Source organism: Entelurus aequoreus, linkage group LG04 (genome assembly GCF_033978785.1).
Source record: "Entelurus aequoreus isolate RoL-2023_Sb linkage group LG04, RoL_Eaeq_v1.1, whole genome shotgun sequence".
Taxonomy (NCBI): domain Eukaryota; kingdom Metazoa; phylum Chordata; class Actinopteri; order Syngnathiformes; family Syngnathidae; genus Entelurus; species Entelurus aequoreus.
Window position 1 is genome coordinate 52,527,432 of NC_084734.1, and position 27,764 is coordinate 52,555,195.

A 27,764-nucleotide genomic window follows, 5' to 3' on the forward strand; every position below is an offset into this window, starting at 1 on the left:
CTGATTTTTATTTTTACCTACAGACAAATCATAATACGGACAGACAACTTAATACACACACACATGAGATACAGAGATCCAGAGATCAATTAGTTCACAGACACCTGAAATGGATTACAGATGCAGATTTATATCGGCATTTGCAAATAATTTTGCTGCAATAGTAGGTTGCCTGTAATGCTTTGAATGACCAACAAGTGTCATGTTTCATTGCCTGCTTTATTACTTTCGCTTTCAAAGCGCAGTTTTGTGGCCCTAAACAAGATTTGTTGTGGCCCCGTTTTTCGTTTTTTTAATATCACAAGGCTTGGTTTTATGAGTAGCTACCCAAAGTGAACCCTTCCAGGGCTCTAAATCAGTGGTTCTCAAATGGGGGTACGCGTACCTCTGGGGGTACTTGAAGGTATGCCAAGGGGTACGTGAGATTTTTTTTTAAATGTCTGTCAAAAAGCACTGTGAAAAGAAATGCAACAATGCAATATTCAGTGTTGACAGCTAGATTTTTTGTGGACATGTTCCATAAATATTGATGTTAAAGATTTCTTTTTTTGTGAAGAAATGTTTAGAATTAAGTTCATGAATCCAGATGGATCTCTATTACAATCCCCAAAGAGGGCACTTTAAGTTGATGATTACTTCTATGTGTAGAAATCTTTATTTATAATTGAATCACTTGTTTATTTTTGAACAAGTTTAGTTTTTTGTATATCTTTTTTTCCAAATAGTTCAAGAAAGACCACAACATATGAGCAATATTTTGCACTGTTATACAATTTAATAAATCAGAAATTGATGACATAGTGCTGTATTTTACTTCTTTATCTCTTTTTTTCAACCAAAAATGCTTTGCTCTGATTAGGGGGTACTTGAATTAAAAAAATGTTCACAGGGGGTACATCACTGAAAAAAGTTTGAGAACCACTGCTCTAAATGACACTAGTTATTGCAAATATAAACAATGTGCAGCACTGTAAAGATCAGATATCAAGAAATTAAGTAATACACAATGAATCCAGTGTTCCAAGCTTTAATGAAGAGGTCATTTTAGTAAATTAATAAAGAATAACATTTCTTAACATTCTTTGATTTAAGCTATTGGTGGAAAAAAAGGTGATTATCAAAACAATACTAAAACTAGGAGTGTCCTGATACATTTTCACCTCCGATACGATACTTATTTTGGAGCTGTCAGGCTTTGGTAAGCGTTGCTTGAAGCATGACCCCAAGAATGCGGAAATAACAGACGGTGTGCAGGTAAAAGTATATTTATCGGCAACAAGAAGCAGACTAACAAATAGTATGATCCAGCACAGAAGGAGGGACCCAAGTGGAACTAATTAATGAGAATCAAGTGCGCTGGCAGGACATGGAATAGAAAGTAAAGGCGCTTCAAAACAGACAGCAAACAAGAAATACTGACAAAACAAGAGCACCAGGACAGGAAGTGATTCAAAAACACAGGAAGTATAAACTATAAATAAGAGTAATGGACAGGAATTAAAAACGGCAAACACAAGAAAACACAAACATGACCAAACTGTCAGTAGCAAACCTGACAGTAGCCCCACTTCCTATAACGGATACCAGACGTTTTAAGTTCAACAGAAAGTCCAAAAACCAAGGGAGGGTGAAGGAAAGAATGGTGGAGGGTCGCCAAACTGCATCCCGCCTCAAAGGGCCGGCCAACTATCCATGCCATATTTTCCCGGAGCCAGCGGGGAAGAGCCAGGTGTTGGCGGCAGGTGCAACACAGACGCAGCTGGCGAAGGGGAACAAGAGAAGCCCACGATCAATGCCCCAGCAGCAACAGTCGTCAACGCCCATGTCCCAGGCGCTGCTGCCGTCGGTGCAGAGGATGTCCATGGACTGGCCACCATTACGGCTGATAACAAGGAGGAAGATAAACGCCAGACGGGCGCTTCTGCAGTAGGTGAGGACGGTGAGCGCCAGATAGGTGCTTCTTCAGCAGGCGCTTCTTCAGCAGGCGAGGAAGGCGAGCGCCAGACGGGCGCTTCTGCAGCAGGCGAGGAGGGCAAGTGCCAGACGGGCGCTTCTCCAGCAGGCGAGGACGGCCAGCACCAAACGGGCGCTTCTCCAGCAGGCGAGGAAGCTCAGGCGACGTGAGAGAGACAGGCAACGACCCCACCGGTAGAGAGACAGGTGGCGTCGCCAGGACAGGACAGAACGGTATCAGCATTGTGGGCGAACTCACTGGCGCAGAATGGAGTACTGGTAGCGACGTCGTTTAGCGACGGGGAAACATACCGTATTTTCCGGACTATAAGCCGCTACTTTTTCCCCTCGTTCTGGTCCCTGCGGCTTATACAAGGGTGCGGCTTATTTACGGCCTGTTCTTCTCCGACACCGACGAAGAGGATTTCGGTGGTTTTAGTACGCAGGAGGAAGACGATGACACAATGATTAAAGACTGACTTTTCATATACCGGTAGGCTGGTTATTTTGATAACGTACAGGCGAGCACTTTGTATTACTCTGCACCGTTTTATTATTTGTACTCTGCACGAATGCTGTTCGCCATGTCAAAGATGTGAAAGTTTGATTGAATGATTGAAAGATTTATTGTTAATAAATGGGACGCTTTGCGTTCCCAAACAGTCATCTCTGTCCCGACAATCCCCTCCGTGGTAGCAAGAACCCCTATATACTACGGTAATTACACATCAAAACCCTGCGGCTTATAGTCGGGTGCGGCTTATATATGGAGCAATCTGTATTTTCCCCTAAATTTAGCTGGTGCGGCTTATAGTCAGGTGCGGCTTATAGTCCGGAAATTACGGTAGTAGCATCATGGACGACCTCACCGGAGCAAGAAGGCTTGCTGGAAGCGACGTCATGGATGACCTCACTAGAGCAAGAAGAAGTCGTGCCTCCCCAGCTGCACAGCTACTCATAGCCCCCCTCACTCCAATGAACGGATCCCAAACGCCCCCAGAGAGGCCAACAGATGCCAGGGATGGGTGGGAGGGAGCTTGATGAGAGGCTGAAGAACGCTTCAACGTGGCCATCAGTGCCAAAATCTTTTCAAACCGCTGGGCCATAGAAATCTCCGCGGGGTCACTCACTTGCTGGATCATTTCTATCAGGATTTGGTAAACGTTGCTTGTAGCGTGACCCCAAGGATGCGGAAATAGCAGACAGCGTGCAGGTAAAAGTATATTTATTGGAAACAGACTAACAAGTAGAATGATCCAGCACAGAAGGAGGCACCCAGGTGGAACTAAATAGAACTAACTCATGAGAATCAGGTGTGCTGACAGGACATGGAACAGAAAGTAAAGGTGCTTCAAAACACAGAGACCAAACAGGAAACACTGAAAAAGCAAGAGCACCAGGACTGGAGGTGATTCAAAAACAAAGGAAGTAGAAACTAGAAAACAGAGCACTGGACAGGAATTAAAACACCACACAAAGGAAAACAAAAACATGACCAAACTGTCAGTAGCAAGCCTGACAGGAGCCTTGAGTATATATTGGCAGATACCGATATTTATCCAATATATCAGCACGACTCATACATACTTTTATTTTAAGTGTGAAATGTTAGAAAAGCGTTGATCAGGTGAAATTAATCAAACAGAATAAGGGTAGGTATAAAAAAAAACAACAACTATTTATTAGCAACTGTTTGGAATGGATTTACATTATCTTTTGGTTGAAGTAGAATGTAATTGTTTTTTGGTGACCCTAGTGGCGACAATAATTCATAATTCATGACGCAGTAAGTATAATGATGCGGATAAGTTTTTTACTGGATACTTTCTAATACACTTCAGCCTTGGAGATTTGGTTTGTGTAAGAAATATGCAACTATAACTATTTGATACTTGTTTATATTAACAAATATGCTGTTATAGACTGCATTTTTGTTCAATTAAGGACACTTATGTCTAGCTTGTGTGCTTAGCTGTTGTGCAGCTGCTAGCAACATTGTTGGAAGACATTTAGCTGTTAATTGGCAGTCAAGCTTTGCACAAGTAAACTTGCTGTAGGACAGCCTGTTTCAGAGAGTTTATATCAGAGATTTTAGATGCAGGCTGATATAATCCCATCCTTGCTTTTATGCTGTGATTGGACCGATATCCGATCATATCAGGTTGGAATACCTCTAATTAAAATTAAATGTGTAAAAAAATGATGGACTCGCCATGTTAAACGTGCACATCACACATGTGGAAATGGTGCATTGTGAAAGTACTTAAAAAAATATTTGGATGTCAATTAGAGGAAAAGGAGTTGATCATAAACAAGTGGGTTTAAGTCTAGAGTCGTTGGTCCTTGTTCAGGCTGAAAGATTGCTTTCAGTGACAGACAGACGATAGATGGAGTTTATATGACATTTGAACTTGAATTGTTTAGCGTCAGTATCATCAACTCGTAGGCGCTTCCAATTAAAATGGTAACAGAATGCACATACTGAAATTATAATTGTTAATTATTTAAGGCTGTTAATTGACAGAAACATGACCTTTTATAGGTGGGATATATTCATGAAGGTATGAAGGTGCTTTCTCCCAACAATGTGTTCCTCGGTCTATTCAAGTAGGGTAGTACCTCGAGATACGAGCTGAATTGGTTCTGTGAGCAGCTTGTACCTTGAAAAACTGTTATTGCGGAACAGCCCATTGAAATTAATTTAAATCAATTTAATCTGTGATTATCCCCTCATTAAAACAGCACCATTTTAACATGCCTTTTAAAATATATATTTTTTTTATATAAGAAATAGTAGTTTTATCGAGTCATTTAATAATAATGTACAGTATTTACCTTGGAGAGCGGACTTCTAAGCTATCTCTTTTGAGCTGCTACTCCATTAAACACACCATCAGCAGCTTCTCCATATTTTTATGGATAAATGTCCGCCGTTTACAAATTATTTTAACGTCTTTGGCTGGCCCTCTACTCATTTTACTTTAGTATGGTGGTGGTATGGTGCTTAACCACATGCTCTGTCATTACCTTAGATTTTTTTTCTTAAATTCAATGAATATCATCAGGTTTTTTTCTCAGCACTGTCCTTCACACTCACATACTTCCTTCTCATGATTGGAAAACAAAGTTGGTCAATCTCTAGCTAGCTAGAAGCGAATGCTAGTGAGTAAGACAGGACGTTTTAGTCAAATCTTAACGGGTTCACTGACATTTGCTACGCCAACTAGTAACCCATGGTGCCACTGTATTCATTAGCTGAGATGACAGGTTATGCATTGGGCAAGAGGCTCCATATTAGAAAGTTGATATCATATTATGGCCCACATTAAAAAAAGACAATGGGAAGGATTCCTGCAAGCCACATGCATAGAAAAGCCAGCTGTTGCAATGATTTAGGGCTGGGCCGATAAAACGTTATCAATATATATCCCGATAGACACATCATTTATATGAGTAAAAAATGTTTTGAATAAAACGTTTGATATATATACATGCTTTTGGTCGGAAGAAGCTGGAAAAGAACGAAACATGGTTTGTTGCTTGAACAAAGGTACTTGCGGTCTGTTAACCTAACAAAACAGGAAGTGATCAGTGAGCAATGGGAGGGACACACTAAACAGCCAATCGCGTAACAGTATCAACTATCAAGTTAGTTTGCGCCACCTTGCTGTCTCGCTGTTGATTCTCTGCATGGAGTGAGAAGAGAAAGTAAAAATGAGTGCTACAGAGAGCGAACGAAGTGTTGATAAAAGAGGAAAAGTCACAGTATGGCAGTTTTTTTTATTTTTTCAAACAGACCATACTCCTCTGCCGCGCTCATCTTTTCTTTTCAACCCACCCTTGTCCGTTCCCTATTCGAATATTCAGAAACAACAGGCAGGAACTGTGCACGACTGTATAAATAAAATTAATAACAAAATATAACAAATGTGCTACTTTAGAATACTAATTTGGTCCAATAATATTTAAATAATTACTGCATAACAAATTAATTTCCATACCTAAATGAGAATAACAGACCAAATTAAATGTTACACAAACCAAATAATTTCTTGGCAGTAAACCTGTAAAAAAAGTGTTCTTCTCAGGTTTCTCTTGGTTTATATTTTTACACTTTGCACTATTTTGTTACACTTTATTAGGCAATTCTTACATATTTCTTCTTTTTGAGTCTTCATTGAAAGAGATTATTGTTAAAGGTAAACTACACTTTTTGTAATTTTGCCTATCGTTCACAATCTATATGGGAGATAAGAACATATATGTCTTTATTTTTTTGGGGGGGGGGTTAAAAATTATAAAAAAACACTTGCAAGATGCGGCTAATGGGAATCACTATTGTATCCTTTAAAGCAACTTCAAAACCCTCCAACATTTTATATACACACTGCAAGTATATATATAATGAAGTAACAGACATGTTTATAACAATATGTAATATGTACAATATTTACCGTATTTTGGTCATTTTAAGCAATACCGGTCGCCCGTTTCCATAGTAGCGCCCTTTCAACTTCCGGCAATAAACGTGTGTTGTTTCTACTTCCGGAAACAAACGCAAGTGTGTTCTAATCATGGCGGACTTGGTAACAGACAACGATGATGACAATTTTTGGACAAATGAGGATACATAACCTTAACTTTTTTAATCTGAATATTGCTTGGATTTTACTAAAGTCACTTCCGGCTCACGTCCCGCACATTAAATATGCGTGGTGGTCAAGCTAGCTCTGATTTCAATGGGTGCTGGGCGCCATTTAGCCTTTCTTGAAGAAAAAATGGCCCTATGCTTGCGTTGTGTTTGTGCTGTACAAATCGTTCAAATCGCGAAAAGGAAACACTTTTCTTCAGAGTTCCTTCAAGCAAAAAGGGCGGAAGAGTGCAAGATTTTACGAAAACAAGGTTGAGAAAAGCATGCAGCTCACATTTCAGTCCAAGGGAGCAGTCGAAGAATGCATGAGTTTGCAGTGAAGGTTTGTTTGATATACTTGTAACGTTTATTATTTCCCATTTAAGTATTATCTTGATATCATTTATATTTTTTAAACACGTTTGCTACGAGTGTTTCGAAAAGCACCAACTCGGCGAGTCTAATGTGAGCAAAACCTAAGAGTTAAGCTTTCAGCATATACACAATGTTGACATCTGTAGTTATATTTTGACAAAGATGGGGAAAAACACACCACTTGTGAACAGTGCGTGCAAGAACAACACACATAGTAGTAGACGCAAAGTTACACCATGAAATGCAATCTTACCCGAGTAAAAGAGATGAATATTTATCTGGGAGAGTCTTGATACCAATTTCCTTGACCCAGCCACACACAAAGAAGTTGTAGACCTCCATGTTTTTCCAAGTTTTCATCTGTTTTGTCGTGTAGAATGATGTCTGGAGCACAATAGTTTGATATGTTTGGGAAGGCGACTGACTTAATTCTTGATATTACTCGACAAATCTTTTTTGATAAAGTATAGGGATAGATTCCATTGCATAGTTAGATTTTTTGCTTGTATCTGCTTTTTGCAGGAAGATTTAAGCCTCTTTTGTTACTCAGATAGTTTGCGCGCTGCTTGCTGTACAACAGCCATCTTCGCTTGGTTGACCATCACTGGTTTTCACTTTCGGGAAGAAGTCACATGTCGGAATACAAGAAATACGGAGGATTAACTGCTGCTCATAGAAGCGAGCATGAAGAAGAGGCTAAAACGTTGGAGAAGACGGAAGCTGAGAGAGTAAGGTCTATGTGTCTTGGTCCCGCTGCGAATTTTGAGCCAAGCTATGCAAAATTATTTGTGTGCCTATCCACATTAACTGAAAACGCCCCCGGCCAGCTAGACCTAACAGAGAACTGTCCATCGAGTGAGTCACTATACTATTTATCATGATACATACAGCACACCAATGTACAACTACAGTACATAAGCTGTCAAGCTCGATGTGTACAAACAAAACATGAAATGTGGGCTATTACTTTACAGATACTGTAATATGATTGTTAATGTTTTTCAGTCAGTACAGATTGTTGTTCTATCGCGTTGTGTTGGTTTATTACAAATTCAAATGCAAGTCGGGTGCTGACGTAGAAGCTCGCATGTCTCTTTCTGTAGCTTGCTCACGGCTAATACCGTAGCACGCGGATGTGTTAGTACGCTAGAAAAATAGTTCCTCTGTGTTCGCTTTTACAATAACAATGACGCTCCAGCTTGGTTATTATACAGGTTACAGAATGTAATGACAGTTTTTAAATTGATTTAGAGGTAGAATTGATTGCTCGCCACCGTATAACAAGGCAATTTTTATATGTTAGAAAAATAAAATGCTTGTGAACGATAAGCAAAATAAATGAAAAATAGTTCTCCTTTCAGTGTTTATTGTGATTTAAAATTTTTGTTTACACTGATAGTTTTCCATGGTCGTGCTGAAATGTCCTTTCTTTTTTGCCTCGATACCTGAGGGGATTATCATCGGAGGTAGGTTACATTTTAAATCAAAATGTTAACATTTTATATCATTTTTCCTGGTCCATATTTTTCATAGGTTATAAAAATCTGAGTAATTATCAATATCGACCAATATAGAAAACCTGTATTGTGGTACAGTTTTCAGCCATACCGCCCAGCCCTACAATGACGTGCTGTAATGAGCTTTTTATTTGCAGAAGAAATTATCATCCAAACTTGACACGGACTCATCGAGACCAAATTTGAAATGTGACAATGAACACATGTTGTGTATGTGCAGTGTCAATGTCATGCAATAAGAGGTGCATGAAACTCAAAGGTGCTTTTTGTGCTCCCTCCTACTAGTATTATTATGGTGTTCCAAGATGATGACAAATTTGACTTGTATCACATTGAAAATGAATAATTGTGTTCATTCTGTTCATTTGCTACCTCAGTGTAATCTAACTTGTTTCACTCCACTGATGGTAACATCCTGCATGGTATAATAAAATATAGAAACAACAGTGACTCTTGAGATGTTATATCTTGAGACTTTTGGAAGAGTTTGGATGACATGGGCAATGTGCAATGACAGTAAGACCAAAGGATGGCGAATGATCAGCTACAATTTATAGGATGGTCAGTGATGAAGGCACTGAAAAAGTCTGCTTCTGTTTTGGAGGGCCCAACTGCAGCATCCCTTCCATCATACGATCCAATATGAAGTACATTTAATTCATGAGAGGAGAAAAAAGCTGGTGAGCACTGACATGAGAAAGTTGTAATGGTCGGATTTAGTGCTAGAGACTATCTGTCCTGGCCGTCCATCCTGAGACTATAGTCTGAAGCGTCCTCAGAGGGAGTGTCTAACACTGGGTTGACAAAACCCTCAAATTCCGAGTCTGCGCAGTCCTCTGGGTGAGTACTCACAAAATCATTCTCCCACTCCAGTGCGTTGGAGTCCTCAGAGTTGGAGGTTGGGCCACTGTGTGCTTGCTTCTCGCCGGGCCTCAAGGCTGCACGCAGTATGTCCTCTTCTGTCCGAGACCTCTCCCAGGCTGGAAGGCCTCGGTTGATTCCTAAGAGAGACAGAGGGATTGAATTCAGACCACGAGGTGCTAGGTTGTAGAGGATGTGAAGTCAGCATTGTTTCAAAACCAAAACACGTATTCGATATGAGAAAAATATCACCGCACACCACCAAGCCTGCCTTGGCTCATTCTGTTGGATGAATGCTAGCAGATGGATAATGTACCTTCTGCCATCCAGTGGAAGAACATTTGATTGTACTGCCTGTCACTATATGTCACAGAAACATGAACACGATACATTTGTAGAACATAAATAATAATTTTTGGACTATTAAGTTATATTGAAAAATCATACAAATCTGATGCTCTCCCATGGCACATTTTTGAATGTTGTATTTACGTAGTTATAAAAACATTTCTATCTGCATGTTCTCATAATCAACTTACCTGAGGCAAATAATCAAAAGTATTGTTATCAGTATCGCCAATACTAGACCTGTACAGGTGAAACTCCAAAAATTACAATATCAAGCAAAGGTTTGTTTACTCCAGCAATTAGATCTACAAGGTGGAACTAATATATGACATAGGCTCATAAAATGCAATTAAATATATTTTAACTCTTTTTTTGATATAATTGTAATTATTGTGGCTTACAGCTTTGAAAGTTTTAAATGGAAAATCTCAGAAAACTTGGGGGTTTCAAAAACTGTAAGCCATGATCATCAAAATTATAACAAATAAAGGCTTGACATATCTCATTTTGTATGTAATGAGTTTATATCCCATATTAGTTTTACATTTGAACTTTTTTGCACGATATTACAATTTTTCAGTTTAATCTGTATAAACTTGGTATCAGGCCGATGCCAAAATTCCCTGTATCGCCCACCCCAGTAGCCAAAACAACAAAGCACTTCCTCATTATGCATCAGTGTGGTCTTATGGCGAGCAAGGTTGTATTCACCAACCCCCTGAATAATCAACATCACAACACAAACAAGTCGCTTTTTGCACATTCTCTGTGTTCTGTATTGCTGCAATAGTTAGGGCAATTTGTTAAGGATTTTCTTTCCTATTGGTGAATGTATTACATAGTTATCATTTAACGCAGTGGTCCCCAACCTTTTTGTAGCTGCGGACCGGTCAACGCTTGAATATTTGTCCCACAGACCGGGGGGGGGATTTATTTTTTTTCATAAAGAAATACAATCATGTGTGCTTACGGACTGTATCCCTGCAGACTGTATTGATCTATATTGATATATGATGTATATATTGTGTTTTTTTATGTTGATTTAATAAAAAAATCTAAGAAAAACAAAACATTTTTTTATTTTTTATTTCTTGTGCGGCCCGGTACCAATCGGTCCGCGGACCGGTACCGGGTCGCGGCCCGGTGGTTGGTGACCACTGATTTAATGTATATATTGTAAGTATTTGAATTACTAGTCTGTTGAATGTCACAAAATACCATTAAAATATACAGGCCTTGCCTTGTTTTTTTTAAATGTGCATGTTTTCCATTTTTAAAGTCTGTGTTCTGTCACCGTTAAATACCAGCACCACTTCAGAAGTACCTATTTGGTACGTACCTTTTTTGTGTTTCCTCATGGCCCGAAGCAGAGAAGACATTGACTTAATTTCCAAATAAGTGCGTCCACCTAGCTGTGATGTCGCAACATAGCCAGAGGCATACAAAACTCTGTGCATGAACCTTATGTTTTGGCATTGTTTAACACCAGTATCCAACATTATAACAACATTTACAAGTCAGAAAAGACTAAATTCATCATCAGTCTCCTTTAAAAACTCTTACTTGTTTATGCGTCCTTTGTCCTTCAAAATGATGGTGAGAGTAAATATTTTTTAAATTCTGTCTTTAGGGTGTGCATGTGGACCGATTAAACAGAGAATTATAGCTTGTACCCTGTCTGACGACGCCACATATGTGCGCCATCATTTCCACCCTCAAAAAGTACACATTTTACAGTGTTGTTTCACATTGTACTGTACTTAGGCAAACAACACTGGCTTTAAACATACTGAAAGAACTTATTGTGTGATTAGAAATAAATATACTTCTACATTTGCTCTATATTGACAGAAAGAGGCGCTAAATATGTCGTTCTTCTTGCCATGACCTACCATGTGTGATACTGTATAGTGCCGCCTCCAGAAATAACGTCATGGACACTTCTAACTGGCTAAAAATGCCTTACAGTTGGGTGTGTGCATTTGGATGCGGACAGAGATGGTGTTTCATAAAGCATACATGCGGATGAAAATGAACACCTTATAAAAGTAGGGCCATAGCGATCTGTGATTTCATCTTGGAAATGATGTCACTAGACGACTAGCACAAACCAAAGACACTGTGTGTATTGGCATTGGCAAAAAAAAACCATCAGCAGCCGTGGTTTGTACTTCCAAGCTGCCGCTATTTCTATATTTTGCTAGCAAAACACGTTGTAATCCCAACACTCCTGCACACACTGATAGATAAAAAATGGGGACATAGGCTTCAATACAATTCATCCACGTGTTAGTTGGGTCGAGTGTGTGACGTACAGTGCATCCAGAAAGTATTCACAAAACGTCACCTTTTTTACATTTTGTCATTTTACAGCCTTATTCCGAAAATGGAATAAATACATTTTTGTCCTCAAAATTCCATACACAATACCCCATAATTACTTTTTTTTTTTGCATTTTTTGCAAAAGTCATAAAAAACAAAAAACAAAGAAATGACGATATATGCATTTATGGGTTAGTTCATGGGCCAGACTATATCGAAATATGAGTTTAGGTCCATATCGCCCAGCCCAACAGACATGTTAGCGACAGTGCTATCACAGTTTAGGGATGTTCACTGTGTTTAATTGAGTGTTGCAATAGGTCCTATGATGGCATTGTGTTTATATGTATGAGTGCACATGTGTACCTTGTTTCAGTGTGAATAATGAAATTGTGATATTTAAGATATTTCATATTGCTCCTAAAAACGTTTCCATGCGCCCAAACATTTTTCGTGCTACTAATAGGACTTCCTGCTAAGTATACAACAAAACCGGCAATGAGGCATGACCTCACATTATTTTTATTTGGATTCCGTTTAAAAAAAATATTTTTTACTACTGGGAGATAGGGTGCGGCCGAGGTCTGCGCTCTCTTCGTGCTTTTCTAGTTCTTATATTTGATCTTTTTATGACTGTATTTCATATGTACTTTGGGTGCTCTGTGTACAGTGTGACCTAGCAATTCCTTTAGCTATAAGTTTCGACTTACACTGAAATATGAAGTGCTATACTTTAGTTTGACGATATAATGAGACTCTCACCCTCCTCATCTTCCCACTCAAGATCCAGTGAGGTGCCGTCATCATTGGTAGATCGGGTCTTGGTGGTGAAATCCCAGCTGCTCTCTGTGTTAGGAGTCACTACGTTTGTGTCGGAAGGAAGTCCTGGAAATAAAAAGATAATGTCAAAAAATTCAGAAAAGTTTGTATTGGTTGAAGGTGTGTTTATTCATCAATTTATTTTTACCATTAAAACATTTAGTTATTTGCCAATTAAATTGTACAGGATATAAAAATATAAAAAAAATATTTTCACACTGGAAAAGCCTGTGTATTACAATAATCATTCTGTATATCATCTATATATTTCTGCACTGTAATCCAAAATGGATTATTGATGTGGATGCTGTACTTTTTTATGCTGCATCACTCACTGTTGCTTCTGAAGGCCTCTGACTGGACCTTTACATTCTGCAGGAAGGGATCCAAACCACCAGCCGCGTGTCTGAAACCATGACAAAATCAACTGTAAATCATTTATTCACAGCTTTTGTAAAAGCATTAAACTTGTCGAGAAAAACACTCTTTTTTGTAAAGGAATAAAACCAGCATTACAAATTCTGTTTTTGTACATGGTAAATGGTTATACTTGTATAGTGCTTTTCTACCTTTTTTTAAGGAACTCAAAGCGCTTTGACACTATTTCCACATTCACCCATTCACACACACATTCACACACTGATGGCGGGAGCTGCCATGCAAGGCGCTAACCAGGGACCATCAGGAGCAAGGGTGAAGTGTTTTGCTCAAGGACACAACGGACGTGACTAGGATGGTAGAAGGTGGGGATTGAACCAGTAACCCTTAGATTGCTGGCAAAAAGGGCAGAACATTACCAATAAAACACTATTTTTGTTGGCACACGACTAGCATTAAAAAAAACCACTTATTTTTGTAAAGGCATAAAACTAGCCTAAAACCCAGTTTGTTAAGATATAAAACTAGCAATAAAACACTCCTTGTAAAGGCATAGAACTACCGTTAAAACACTCTTTGTAAAGGCATACAACTAGCATTAAAACACTGTTTTTGTAAAAGCATAAAACTAGCATAAAACCCAGTTTGTTAAGATATAAAACTAGAAATAAAAACACTTCTTGTAAAGGCATACAACTAACAATAAAATACTTTTAGTAAAGGCGTAAAACTAGCATTAAAACAGTATTGTGTAAAAATAAAAATAGAATTTTAAACACTTTTTGTAAAAATAAAACTTGCATTAGAAATAACCTTTGTGAAGACAAAACCTACCTTTAAAAACACAATTTTAGTGAAGAAATGAATCTACTATTAAAAAACTATATTTTGTAAAGGCATAAAACAATCTTTGTAAATGTAAAACATTTGCATTATAACACTTTTGTAAAGACACAACTAGCATTAAAAACAATTTTTGTAAAGGCATAAAATATTTTTTGTCAATGCGTAAGATGTGCACTAAAAGCACTATATTTGTAAAGACAAAACTAGAATTAAAAATTCCTTTTGTAAAGCCAAAACTAGCATTAGAAACAATCTTTGTAAAGACAAACTATTAAAAACTATTTTTGTAAAGACATAAAACAAGCTTTAAAAACACTACTTGTAAAGGAGTAACACTAGCATTACACACACTCTTTTTGTACAGACACTAACATTAAAACACTTTTTAGAAAAACATAAATGGGGTATTCTTAGGTTCTGGTTGAGCTGTTCATTAGAGTGTTACCTGCCACACACATTGTCTCCGTTCAGCCACTGGGCCACACAAACACACCACCACGTACGTCCGTCAATGAGGTCATAAACTTGTCCAACGTGTCACACGTTTACTCCCTTGCGGTCAACTAAATTTTTTACCAAATTTGACCTACGTAACGCATATAATCTTGTTCGCATCTGGGACGGGGACAAATGGAAAACAGCGTTCAACACCCGCCTTGGGCATTTCGAGTACCTGGTTACGCCATTTGGTTTGACAAACGCACCTGCCGTTTTTCAGGGCCTCAGTAATGACATTTTCCGGGACATGACAGGGCGTTTCCTTTTTGTTTACCTGGATGATATTTTGATTTATTCCTCGACTTTTGGCGATGTCCAGCAAGTTCGATTAGTCCTCCTACGTTTACTTGAAAACAAGCTGTTTGTCAAGCCTGAAGTGTTCGTTTCATTCGGTGTCCATTCCCTTTTGGGATTTATTGTGGAGGGAGGGTAAACTTAGACCCGATCCCTCTAAGGTCAAAGTGGTGGTAGACTGGCCTACGCCAGTTTCTAAGAAGCACCTTCAGAGGTTCCCAGGCTTCTCAAATTTTTACCGTTGATTTATTCTGATCTTTAGTCGCGTTGCTGAGCCGACTTCCACTAAGGTCCCGTTTATTTGGACGTCTGAAGCGAGCTCTGCGTTTTTGAAGCTGAAGAAATTGTTTACGTCTGCACCTGGTCTTTGTTACCCCTGCCCGTTCCCTACAATTTTTCTGACACAGCTGTAGGGGCCGTTCTCTCCCAGCAATCCTCCACCGACCAGAGGCAGCTTGTCTTCTATGCATCATACACCTGTTCTCACTCTCTCTCTCTCCCACAGTGTGCCGTGCGGCAGGCACGAGACAGCAGGACACACCTGAATCCAATTAATGGTCACACTATAACTGTGATGGTGCAGCATGTTGGCGCCGGTAGCTTTGTGTTTTTTCATGTCGGTCCCACGCTTCCAGTTTTGTCTGCATTCCAGCTACTTTCCAATAACCCAGGTCTGTCCAGTTTTTCCTAAGTTTGCCTAGCACCCTTGTTTAGGTTGTTTTTAGTTTGTTTTCTATTTTCATGGTGTGCTTTTTTTCGCCACCATCACCTTTTGTTGTCTTATTTTGAGTGCCCTCGCAAATAAAGAGGAAGAGTTATTGCTTGCAAACTTTCCGCTGCTGCAATTTTTGGCATACACACCGCCCGCACGCAACAATAAAACTAGTATTAAAAACACTCTTATTGTAAAGGAGTGCTAATTAAAAGGTATTTAAGTATTCTTGATGGACAATTGGCATCATCAGGAACATTATTTAAATGGCATTGTTTAAAGGATGGAAAAAAATATCTAAATGTTCTTAACTGCTGTTTCATTGCAAAGTTGTACTGAATAATGTTATCTGATGGAATTAAATAATAAATAATAAGGTAATATTTGTTAGTTTTTTTCCAGCGACAAACTAGTTGACAGTGCGCCACTACTGGTTGCAGATGAGCAGCACTTTATTTGCGCTACAATTGCTTCCAGACAAAAAAAATCAATAAACGATTGACAATTGTTGTATTGTTTTTAAAATCACTAGAATTGAACATTATCTGCAAACGATTAATAAGAATTGTATTTAAGTGCACAAATTATTGAACGCTCACATTGATTCTGTCTTTACAAGTGAGACAGATGTAACACATTATGATACTCTACCCCAGAAAGATTAACGGGAAAAAACCTGCTAACTCGGCTGACACAATCATCCGTTTTTGTGACGAGTAGATGTGACTCACTTTCTCTGCTGAGGTTCGCTGCCGCAACCATCTGCTTTCCCCCTTGGCCTCTGGGTGGCCAGCTGCAGAATAAAAACCCGCACACATGAGGTTGATCAGAAAGTATATTCATAAAACATGTATAAAGATTAGGGCTGCAACTAACGATTAATTTGATAATCGACTAATCTGTCGATTATTACTTCGATTAATCGATTAATAATCGAACAAAAGAGACAAACTACATTTCTATCCTTTCCAGTATTTTTTTGAAAAAAAACAGCATACTGGCACCATAATAATTTTGATTATTGTTTCTCAGCTGTTTTTTAAATGTTGCAGTTTATAAAGGTTTATAAATTAAAAAAGAAAGAAAAAAAAGCAATCTAAAAAAAAGAAGAAAAAAAGTTAAAGTTAAAAAGTTAAAGTACCAATGATTGTCACACACACACTAGGTGTGGTGAAATGTGTCCTCTGCATTTGACCCATCCCCTTGTTCACCCCCTGGGAGGTGAGGGGAGCAGTGGGCAGCAGCGGTGCCTCTCCCGGGAATCATTTTTGGTGATTTAACCCCCAATTCCAACCCTTGATGCTGAGTGCCAAGCAGGGAGGTAATGGGTTCCATTTTTAGTCTTTGGTATGACTCGGCCGGGGTTTGAACTCACAACCTACCGATCTCAGGGCGGACACTCTAACCACTAGGCCACTGAGTAAAAAAGAAGCCTCTGCGCATGCGCATAGCATAGATCCAATGAATCGATGACTAAATTAATCGCCAACTATTTTGATAATCGATTTTAATCGATTTAATCGATTAGTTGTTGCAGCCCTAATAAAGATATATTTATAAAAAAGTGTGCAAGCACATAACATGCCAACAAAAAAGCAGTGAAATGAGGCATTAAAAACATCTCAATACACATCAAATGTGTCTGACAGTATTAGGGCTGTCTCAAGCCAATATAATGGTCTGATATCAGCAAAAACATAAGTATACATGCATCTAAACTCTCTGAAACAAGCAGTCCTGCAGCCTGTTTGTGTGTGCAAAGCTGGACGGCCAGTTGACATCTAAATGTCCTTTCAATAAGCACACATGGTTGGTCTTTTCTTGTATTTTAGTCAAGTCGTTTACAAAAGTGAAACAGTGTAGGCTAAAGCCAAAAGGAGCAAGCAGCTACACAACTGCTACACACACAATAGCAGAGAAATGTAATGCAAACTAACAATATTGCAGACTAAAACAAATGACGACCTCTGGGTTGAAAGTATGGATATTGTACCTTCGCCCAAAGCACGGGAAGGCCCTTGGAGTGTTTTAAAGTTTAAAGATTTTTCTGCAATTTAAATATGTAATTTATACAAAGAAATTCAAGGCTCCAATATTTGCATCGTAATGTTGTATCGGACTCTTATTATGTATTACAGTGGAAGTCATTTATACCAATGCCCGACATAAGGAGTTGTGTAAGAGAGATGATCTTCCATGTGCACTGACGGTTGCAAAACAAATGAGCAGTGAAATCATGATACTGGGAGCTATGAAGCAGCTACATGGAGGGCTTGCAAGTCCATCAGCCTCTGGGTGGAATCAGTAGGTCAGTGATTGTTTTTCACCCGGCAGAAAGGGAGGAGCGCTCAATGTCGCCTCACCTCCTTCTGTTTTCGCTCACGTGCCAATCTGGCAGCCTCGCGCTGGGCAGCATTTCTAGCCTCCTCTTCTAGCCTCAACCTCTCCTCTTGTGCCTCTAACTGAGTGGGGATAACCAAATGAAGCAAAACACAGACACACACACACAACAGAAAATTACTAAACAGAAAAAAAAGCAGTGCAGCAAATCATAAGATAAGCATAAAAATAGTGTTTTAAAATATAAAACAAAAGGAACGTGGGCAGCCTAACTACAGTGCATCAATGTAACAGGATACAGGAGAGAGTCTTACCTGGGCTTGTAGCTGCAGGTCTATCAGTACCTGCTGATTTGAAATGGCAGTGTACCGGTGCTCACGGAGGTGCTGAATTTCATCCTCACTTATGGGCCTGAAAGGAGGATTAAGGACTGTTTCAGTTATGATCATGCATTCGAAAGACACTGAACATTGTACAATATTGTAAATTAATCTTTTACCTTGGACAGGGCTGTTGACTCTCCTCCTGTGATAAAAGAAAAACAATTATTTCACCAAGAATTCCAGTCTGACTCTACTTTTGCACTGTTTAGTTTAAAGGCAACATGGGTGCTACAAATGATGAAGCTGCATAGCAGGCCTGGTCAATTATTTTGACTCGAGGGCCACATTGATAGAAAAAAAAGTGTCTGGGGATATATATACAGTATATATACATTTAAAAAAATCTGCTGTACAGTATGTGTGTTTGGGTCCCTTCTTCAGGAACACAAATACCCTTTGAGACACTTGTGATTTAGGGCTATATAAATAAACATTGATTGATTGATTGATTGATTGAAATACGAAAAAAATCACAATAATGTCTGATTGATTTTGTTAAAAACGGAATGGAATTTAAAAAAATTATTTACTGAATAAGACACCCAGAACGTACATGTAAATAAAGAACGTGGGATTTACAATATTAACAATGATCGATAAAACACTTATCACATCACTCCTCTTTTACTTTCTTACATCACCTCCTCGATCAACATATTTTACAATCAAGCAAAACACAACAAAAATGCACCAAACATGGCGGAATATGAAACCAAAGGGTAAAAAACAATTAATCTGATATAACATTGCTTTTCTGCAGAACTTTGTTTTAAAAAATATGCTTCCACGTCTGTTCCTGACACCTGCGTTTCAGGCTGGCTGCTCTGGAAACACAAACCCCGCCCACACTGCTTGGTGCCTAGTCTGAGCTGCTGGGATGATAGATTGGGGCGGTATAGCTCGGTTGGTAGAGCGGCCGTGCCAGCAACTTGAGGGTTGCAGGTTCGATCCCCGCTTCCGCCATCCTAGTCACTGCCGTTGTGTCCTTTGGCAAGACACTTTACCCACCTGCTCCCAGTGCCACCCACACTGGATTAAATGTAACTTAGATATTGGGTTTCACAATGTAAAGTGCTTTGAGTCACCTGAGAAAAAGCGCTATATAAATATAATTCACTTCACTTCATTATCGTAATAATCTGTATGTCACTCAAAAGCGCAGATTCCAACCATTCAAATACTTATTTAAGACTTAAGGTAATTTGAGAAAAGCACTGCACAGTATAATGGCGGCTAGTTTCGATGTTAAAAGTCTATAAAATTATTTGGAAAGGTACGGCGCGCCGGATTGAACATCCTATTGGGCTGTATGCAGCCCGTGGGCAGGAATTTGCCCAGGTCTGCTGTAAAGCCAGTCAATCCAAGGGTCTACACTTCAGTTAAATGTGCAACCACAACACTAGTCTCCCAAAATAAAGTCTAGGATATTTTCAGCCGCTAATGTCACACAGTAATATATTCCTGATACAAAAGATACGGCCCACTATACTGCTCCTCTCTGCCTGATACTCGACAGACAACAGAAAATACCCTTTGGCCACAGGAGGGAAAACGCTCACACTCGCAGACAAATACTAGCGACACATTATACCTTAACAGTCGCTCGTATTATTTCTCATCACTAAGTCCTTAATAGGCTCTGAAAATTGGCTATATCTTATGACAAAGAAATAAGTGATTAGGTGTTAGCATCACGTGGGGGTGGTGCGCTGGCTACGAGCAGAGAAGCGCTGTGCCTTAATGTTGCCCAGGAAATAAGGTTACAACAGAAATGCATGTGCAAGTTTTAACCAAGCATTTGCTCACAAGGCGGTTGATGATCAATTATTTTACAGGACAACTTAGAAGTTTTCAGGAATTTGTTAAATTTTTTTGTATGTTTTACAATACAGGAAAATTGGCCAATCATTTGGATTTCTGTTCTACTCTATTTTAGTACAGGTAACGTACATTTGCCATTTTATTGAGTGTACCTTAACTTGAGAAACAGCATCATGTAACATTGTAACATATTTTAACATGCAGTAGGAAGGGGATTCATATGGCCACATTCATTGCGGTTTACCTGACACATGAAACGTGACCATTTGGGGCTGTGCACTATCCACTTTAGCTGCCAGATGGCAGTAGAGTGTTAAATATCTTAAAATGTGTTTTGTGGCAATTTCAACTTTGACCACAGCTTCAGTTGCTGCATTTTCAGCAGACGGCATTGCAAAATAATTAACTCCCCACCTTCCTGTCATGCGAGAGCCACCCGGGAATGAGACCATATCATATGAATCCCTTCCTTACTGTAACATCACATTCACTTTCATTTTTACAGCTAGTTCCATTAACTATCAACACTATTACACAAGAGCATACTTTTATTGTGAAATTTTAATTTGACTTTGAAACCGGGATTTAAGTATTGATTTATTGTGAAATTACTTTTTGAGGCTCAGACGGGACATAGCTTGTGTTCGTGAAGTATCAATTATTGAAAAACCATTCGCAGATTTCACATTGGTATGGCTGTATTTTCGAATGAACAATACTTTGCTATCACTCCATTTCCATGCACTAATTTAGTCTGATGTCTCAAATAATCCATCTTGAAATAAGCTTTCTACGAACACATGGAAACACCTCAATATGATCTGCTTGGCTTTTTAAATTAGGATAGACACTTAGATTATGCGAAAGCAGTTCCCTCTGGCATGTAATGAGTAATTTGTGTGCCAATCCTCATGGCGGACCAACACGTCCATTTTACTACATCATTTAAAAGGAGGAACAACAGCAAGCCGGAGGGCGATTGGGGGTACGGGGGGTCACTTTAAGAATATGGGGAGCATTCATTTCAAAAACGCATCACAACGTTCGCTTTTTTCCCCCAACAACATCACTGATTATTACTCACTGCAGACTTCATGAGAGCCAACAAACATAATAAACCATCAATTACTGTACAATGTCTGCTGCAATTAGGATGTCGACTGATAGAATGTCGTTATATTCCCGTTTAGATGAAGAATGATTTATAATCCTCGCGAAGAAAAGGGGGGTAACACCGAACATCTTTTCGTGTCTTTCTCGCCATTTCCGGGTCTAAATTGGCTGTCAAACTTGTCGGAATATATCCTCATCTTGCTTCTATCCAGGGGAGAGGTATAATTTATGATCTAGAATAAACTACAATAAACTTCCACGAGCACCGAGGGGAGGAAGCAGCTCATCAGTCGATGATGTCAATATCGGCACACAGGCTCGTGATCACGGCGCCGCTATAAATAGTTTGTCTGTGTTAGCCTTTATAATAACAATATAACAATATAATCACGAAATGTGAATGGAGTTTTGTTGGCGCTTTTTGGATGGTTATTCATTGGCTCCGCTGTAAGCAGACTTTTATCTACGACTTAGAATGCATAAAAAATATATACATCTGTCGTCATGCCTTTCATAATGAGTGAGAATTTTAGGCACAATTCCCCAAAAAGTGCAGTTCCCCTTTAAAGCTTTAAATGTAAGCACAAAGTCAAAACACTTACCTCGTCACTTTCTACAAGATTTTCAAACTGCAAATTTGAGCAGAAAAACAGCAACAACAGAAATTAGATACAAGACACACCCATAAACAGAGTAATGCTTGTTAAGGTAGGAGGTATACCTCTATAGTAAAATGCTCCCCTGTCGTGCTGCTGCGGAAGTATTTGGACCTGTAAGAACAATTAACCATGAACATATTTTTAAATTATTTCATTTGCAAAGATCTCTCCTGAGGCTGGGCACGTGTGGTTTTACAAAGTTTAACTTGTAATTGTCACAAATTAATAATGTAGATAATTGCTTGCTGTCTTAAAAGGGGCCCTATTATGCATAACTATTTCTTCTTACCCATTGGTACCTGTTTTTTAATGTATTTGGGATCTGAATGAGTCCTGAAAGTTTGAAATCAAACCATGGAATCTTGCCTTCCTTCATGCTTCCAGGAAACGGGTTGTCTGGAATTTGCTCATTTGGTGACGTCAGCGGATTATTTATAAATGGAATTTACCCAAAGGGCTTTGCACGAGTCCGCCGCTGAAGTCAATAAGTTCCTTCTTTTTCTCTATCCTCTTGTTGTGGGGCAGACTGACTCGTATATGCACATCCATCCTCCGCTGTTGCAATTTCTAATACAAAGTAGTGAATAGTTTGAACTTAATCTGTCAGTACACTCCATATGGAAGTGCTAAAAACTACAACATGGCTAACGGGAGAAGATATAGTAGAAGTAGAGGCACCTAAATAAAACCGCCCACAAATCGGCCCGTCCTTAGGATAAGGTCAGAAAGCGGCTTAAAGCTGGTCTGCAAAACATATACTATGCAATATTTTGACCAAATAACCACCATTTCATGTTATGTAGACCACAATGAAATGTGTTAAATCAGAAAAAAATAAAGAATATGAAACCTCACTTGAAAAAAAAATACATATAGTAATCACTATGCCACTGATTTGTACTGTGGAAAGCAGTTTTTATGACAAGACAAAAAAAAGAAATACCTTTGGAGGAAAAAAGTTTATCACCCAAAAAACATACTGAAACAAAACCGAAAATTGTGACCCAAAATTGAGGTACGGATTGCAATGTGGGTAGTAACCTGTACCATTGCGCTCCTAAATGGCGGTATATTTTAGTCCATTAATTTGAAGTTATTAAAACGAAGCTTGCTTACTACTTTTTTTTTGCTTTAATTTTTTTTTTAATTTAAAAGCTTTTCTATTCCTAAGTGCGGGCCCAGTGGCATGTTTTGGGTAAGCAGCATTTTTTTTTATTGATGCTCCACAAATTCCAAAAAGAAATTGAATTAGTTCTTAAGAAGATATTATATCATTCAATACTACACTCATTTGCTATGTCACCAATTAAACAAAGTAAAATGTGAATGTTTTGTTCAGATAGTTTAGTACAAACTATGGTATGTGTACCTCCATCTGGTGGTACTTCAAAAGAATCCATCCATCCATCCATCAATTTTCTACCGCTTGTCCCTCTCGGGGTCGCGGGGGTGCTGGAGCCTATCCCAGCTACACTCGGGCAAAAGGCGGGGTACACCCTGGACAAGTCGCCACCTCATCACAGGGCCAACACAGATAGACAGACAACCTTCACACTCACATTCACACACAAGGGCCAATTTAGTGTTGCCAATCAACCTATCCCCAGGTGCAAGTCTTTGGAGGTGGGAGGATGTACCCGGAGGGAACCCTCACAGTCACGGGGAGGACATACAAACTCCACACAGAAAAACCCAGAGCCCGGGGATTGACCCCAGGACCTTCGTATTGTGAGGCACACACACTAACTCACTCCACCATGTTACATACATCCATCCATCTTCTACTACTTGCTTGTCTCTCTCGGGGTCGCGGGAGTGTCTGGAGCCTATCCCAGCTGCACTCGGGTGGAAGGCAGGGTACACCCTAGACAAGTTGCCACCTCGTCGCAGGGCCAACACAGGTAGACAGACAACATTCACACACTACAGTTGCCAAAAATATTAAATATACTTGTTTTTAATGAATACTTAGGCCTACTACGCTACTGTATTTTAATGTTGGTCTTTATGGTGGTACTTGGAAAGCCAAGTGTTTTCTGAGGTGGTACTTGGTGAAAGAAGTCTGAGAACCACTAGCATACTTGCCAACCCTCCCGAATTTTCCGGGAGACTCCCGAATTTCAGTGCCTCTCCCGAAAATCTCCCGGGACAACCATTCTCCCGAATTTCTCCCGATTTCCAGCCGGACTTAAGGCACGCCCCCTCCAGGTCCGTGCGGACCTGAGTGAGGACAGCCTGTCGTCACGTCCGCCTTTCCTTCATATAAACAAGAAGGAGACGAAGCAGAAGAACGAAGAAGAGACAGTCATGGCGACGATGAGTGACAGAGAATAGAACGAGGATGGACAATTCAACCCTAAACTCACTCCTCTCCTGCAAATTACATTTCACAGATGCTGCCTGTAATAGAGTGATCTAAGCGACTTGTCCAGGGTGTACCCTGCCTTCTGCCCGATTGTAGCTGAGATAGGCTCCAGCGCCCCCCGCGACCCGAAGGGAATAAGCGGTAGAAAATGGATGGATGGATGGAAGTTGTTTGTTGCCATCTCCTGGTGAATGTTGGGTATAGTGTTCTGTGGTTACTTTTTGGTTGGCCAACAGTTTACGTTGTATTGCCACCCTGATGGCAAGTGTGGGAGTCGGTTCTGAAGTATGAAGTAAAGAGACATAACTTCATCATCTTGCCTGGTTATTGACTCCAACCCAGAATATTACACTGCTTATACCTATGCTCCTTCAAAGGCTGTGCTACTGGCTGCAAAGCATTGCACTTTCAAATAAAACAATGAATAGAGGAGTGTTATGTGTGTGTATATGTGTAAATAAATGAACACTGAAATTCAAGTATTTATTTTATTTATATGTATATATATATACTGTATATAATAAAATACATATATATAGCTAGAATTCACTGAAAGTCAAGTATTTATTTGATTTATATATATATGTATATATAAGAAATACTTTGATTTCAGTGAATTCTAGCTATAAATATACTTCCCCCTTAACCACGCCCCCCCAATCTCCCGAATTCGGAGGTCTCAAGGTTGGCAAGTGTGACCACTAGTTTAGCATATATTGATGTTGATAATGATCAGTGTTGGGACTACTGTTACTGTAACGCCGTAAGTTTCGGCGGTAACTAGTAATCTAACGCATTATCTTTTATATTCAGTAACTCAGTTACTGTTACTACATGATGCGTTACTGCGTTATTTTACGTTATTTTTTATGTAGTATCGGCTAGAAACAGAGGATCTGAGTGTGTTTTATTGCAGCGAAGCAGTGAAATGCTTCTGATTCTTCCTCTGCGCTCTGTGTGTGTGTCTGGGTGTGGGTGGGAAGGGGAGGGGAGGGGAGGGGGGGGGGGGTGCGCAATACAACGTAAACCGTTGGCCAATCAAAAAGTAACCACAGAACACTATAGTGTTCTGTGGTTACTTTTTGGTTGGCCAAGGGACGTGACGACAGGCTCTCCTCACTCAGGTCTGCACGGACCTGGAGGGGGCATGCCTTAAGTCCGGCTGGAAATCGGGAGAAATTGGGGAGAATGGTTGTCCCGGGGAGAGGCACTGAACCTCAGGAGGGTTGGCAAGTATGAGATATTCTCACTTCTTTTCTTTTGTCGAGCACAAAGAAAAGAACATTCTAGTTAAATGTAAGTTGTGTCTTGGATCAAAGATCCCGTCTACTGCCCAAAACAACAATTCAAATCTGCCTGGTTAGGCTTTGTGTATGTCACGTGTGCCTTCCTTAGGTGAAGCCAGGTTTACAGCTATGTTGTTGATTGATTGATTGATTGAAACTTTTATTAGTAGATTGCACAGTACAGTACATATTCTGTACAATTGACCACTAAATGGTAATACCCCAATAAGTTTTTCAACTTGTTTAAGTCGGGGTCCACTTAAATTGATTCATGATACATATATATAAAATGATAAATGATAAATGGGTTATACTTGTATAGCGCTTTTCTACCTTCAAGGTACTCAAAGCGCTTTGACAGTATTTCCACATTCACCCATTCACACACACATTCACACACTGATGGAGGGAGCTGCCATGCAAGGCGCTACCAGCACCCATCAGGAGCAAGGGTGAAGTGTCTTGCCCAAGGACACAACGGAAGTGACTAGGATGGTAGAAGGTGGGGATTGAACCCCAGTAACCAGCAACCCTCCAATTGCTGGCACAGCCACTCTACCAACTTCGCCACGCCGTCGTATACTATCAAATATATACTAACATCATAATACAGTCATCACACAAGATAATCATCCGAGTATATACATTGAATTATTTACATTATTTACAATCCGGGGTGTGGGATATGGAAGGGGGGGGGGGGGGGGGTTTAGGTTTGGTTGGTATCAACACTTCAGTCATCAACTATCAGCATCAACAATTGCATCGTCAGAGAAATGGACATTGAAACTGACTCGTTAGGATATGTACAGCAAGTAGTGGACACAGAGAGAGGGATCAGAAAGTATAAGAAAAAGTGTCTGCATTTGATTATTTACAATCCAAAGAGGTATTATGCGGAAGGGAGGGTGTTAGTTTAGGGTTGTAGTTGCCTGGAGGTGTTCTTTTAGTGCGGTTTTGAAGGAGGATAGAGATGCCCTTTATTTTACACCTGTTGGGAGTGCATTCCATATTGATGTGGCATAGAAAGAGAAGGAGTTATGACCTTTGTTAGTTCGGAATCTGGGTTTAACGTGGTTAGTGTTAGTATGCTGTTTGTTACTTATGTATGTTATGTTGCAGCTATTTAAAATAGTTTTGTTAATTTGTTCTGGCCTGAAATAAATTGGCCCTTTGAAACATATCTTTGTCTTTGTGTGTTGTATGTAGACCACATTGTTTGTGTGTTGTATGTAGACCACATTGTTTGTGTGTTGTATGTAGACCACATTGCTTAGCAGAGTTCAGTGATGCAAATGCATGTCAAGTTGATCAACACATTGTATTATTCTCCAGCGCAATAACAGTACTGAAATGAAGGCTAAAAGGGCATTAATGGGAGCTTTTTTTAAAAAAAGTACAAGAAGTACCTAAATAGTTACTTTTCACAGTAACGCATTACTTTTTGGTGAAAGTAACTGAGTTACTTTTGAAATACAGTAACTTGTAACTGTAACTAGTTACTGGTTTTCAGTAACTAACCCAACACTGATAATGATTATTGGACAAATGTATAAATCGATCGCGTTATGGACTCCCCCCTCCCTCCCCCAAGCACAGGACCCAACTCAGCAATAGTTGTCATGCGAGCACCTTCTTGGTGACGTAATAGCCTGCACATGACGTCAGACACCAGGGTTAATAGCCCAAAGCATAGTCAACTTGCATCTAAACATCCAGTTTCAAGACATTTGAGTCACTCCATCGTGACTATCTAAATGTGGCAGACATGGAAGTAGCAATGGTCACACAGGGGTGGGGTCTTGAGGACGCAACGACGGGTTCAGACCCCAGCAGACGAGAATAAAACGTGGTGTATTATTTGTAATATAGGAAGATGAAGACGTCTTAAAAGGCACACGGCAACACCACTTTCACACTTTGACTGTTGGCTAGCGTTAGCATAATGCTTTCATGCTAGTTAGCTCATGATTCACTTACCCTCCTCCTCTTTGGATCCTGTTAGTTTCTTTCCTGAAGAAGCCCACACAGAAGGCCCAGCAGTTACCCATGGCATTGTCAAATAGGACTAAGATCTAGCTCACATATAATATATGTAAAAATAGTGACAGTCCAGGACAGTGCAAGTTGAACATAGGACAGTAGTGTTTGCTCCAGCATTACTGTACTTCCTTAGCCTCCTTTTTCTACGACTGATAACACTCTGCCGCTATCTACCGGCTAGATGTTGTACTGCAGTCGCA

The 27,764-nt window shown here is 39.6% G+C and overlaps 1 protein-coding gene across 2 annotated transcripts; it reads right to left on the minus strand.

Annotated features, from left to right (window-relative positions):
• ap1ar (adaptor related protein complex 1 associated regulatory protein) lies at nucleotides 1-27,731 on the minus strand. 2 transcript variants are annotated; one of them, XM_062045284.1, is made up of 10 exons: nucleotides 27,502-27,729; nucleotides 21,933-21,981; nucleotides 21,814-21,840; nucleotides 18,394-18,419; nucleotides 18,209-18,305; nucleotides 17,918-18,016; nucleotides 16,286-16,347; nucleotides 13,162-13,232; nucleotides 12,770-12,892; nucleotides 1-9,476 (listed from the first exon to the last, which is right to left on the minus strand). In XM_062045284.1, exons 1-10 carry the CDS (start codon nucleotides 27,570-27,572, stop codon nucleotides 9,205-9,207), a joined length of 897 nt encoding a protein of 298 aa, XP_061901268.1. In that variant the 5' UTR covers nucleotides 27,573-27,729; the 3' UTR covers nucleotides 1-9,204. The 2 variants fall into 2 exon arrangements, with proteins under 2 accessions (XP_061901268.1, XP_061901269.1); XM_062045285.1 differs by lacking the exon at nucleotides 17,918-18,016 and having other exon boundaries at nucleotides 27,502-27,731.
• Between the last annotated feature and the right edge of the window lie 33 nt (nucleotides 27,732-27,764).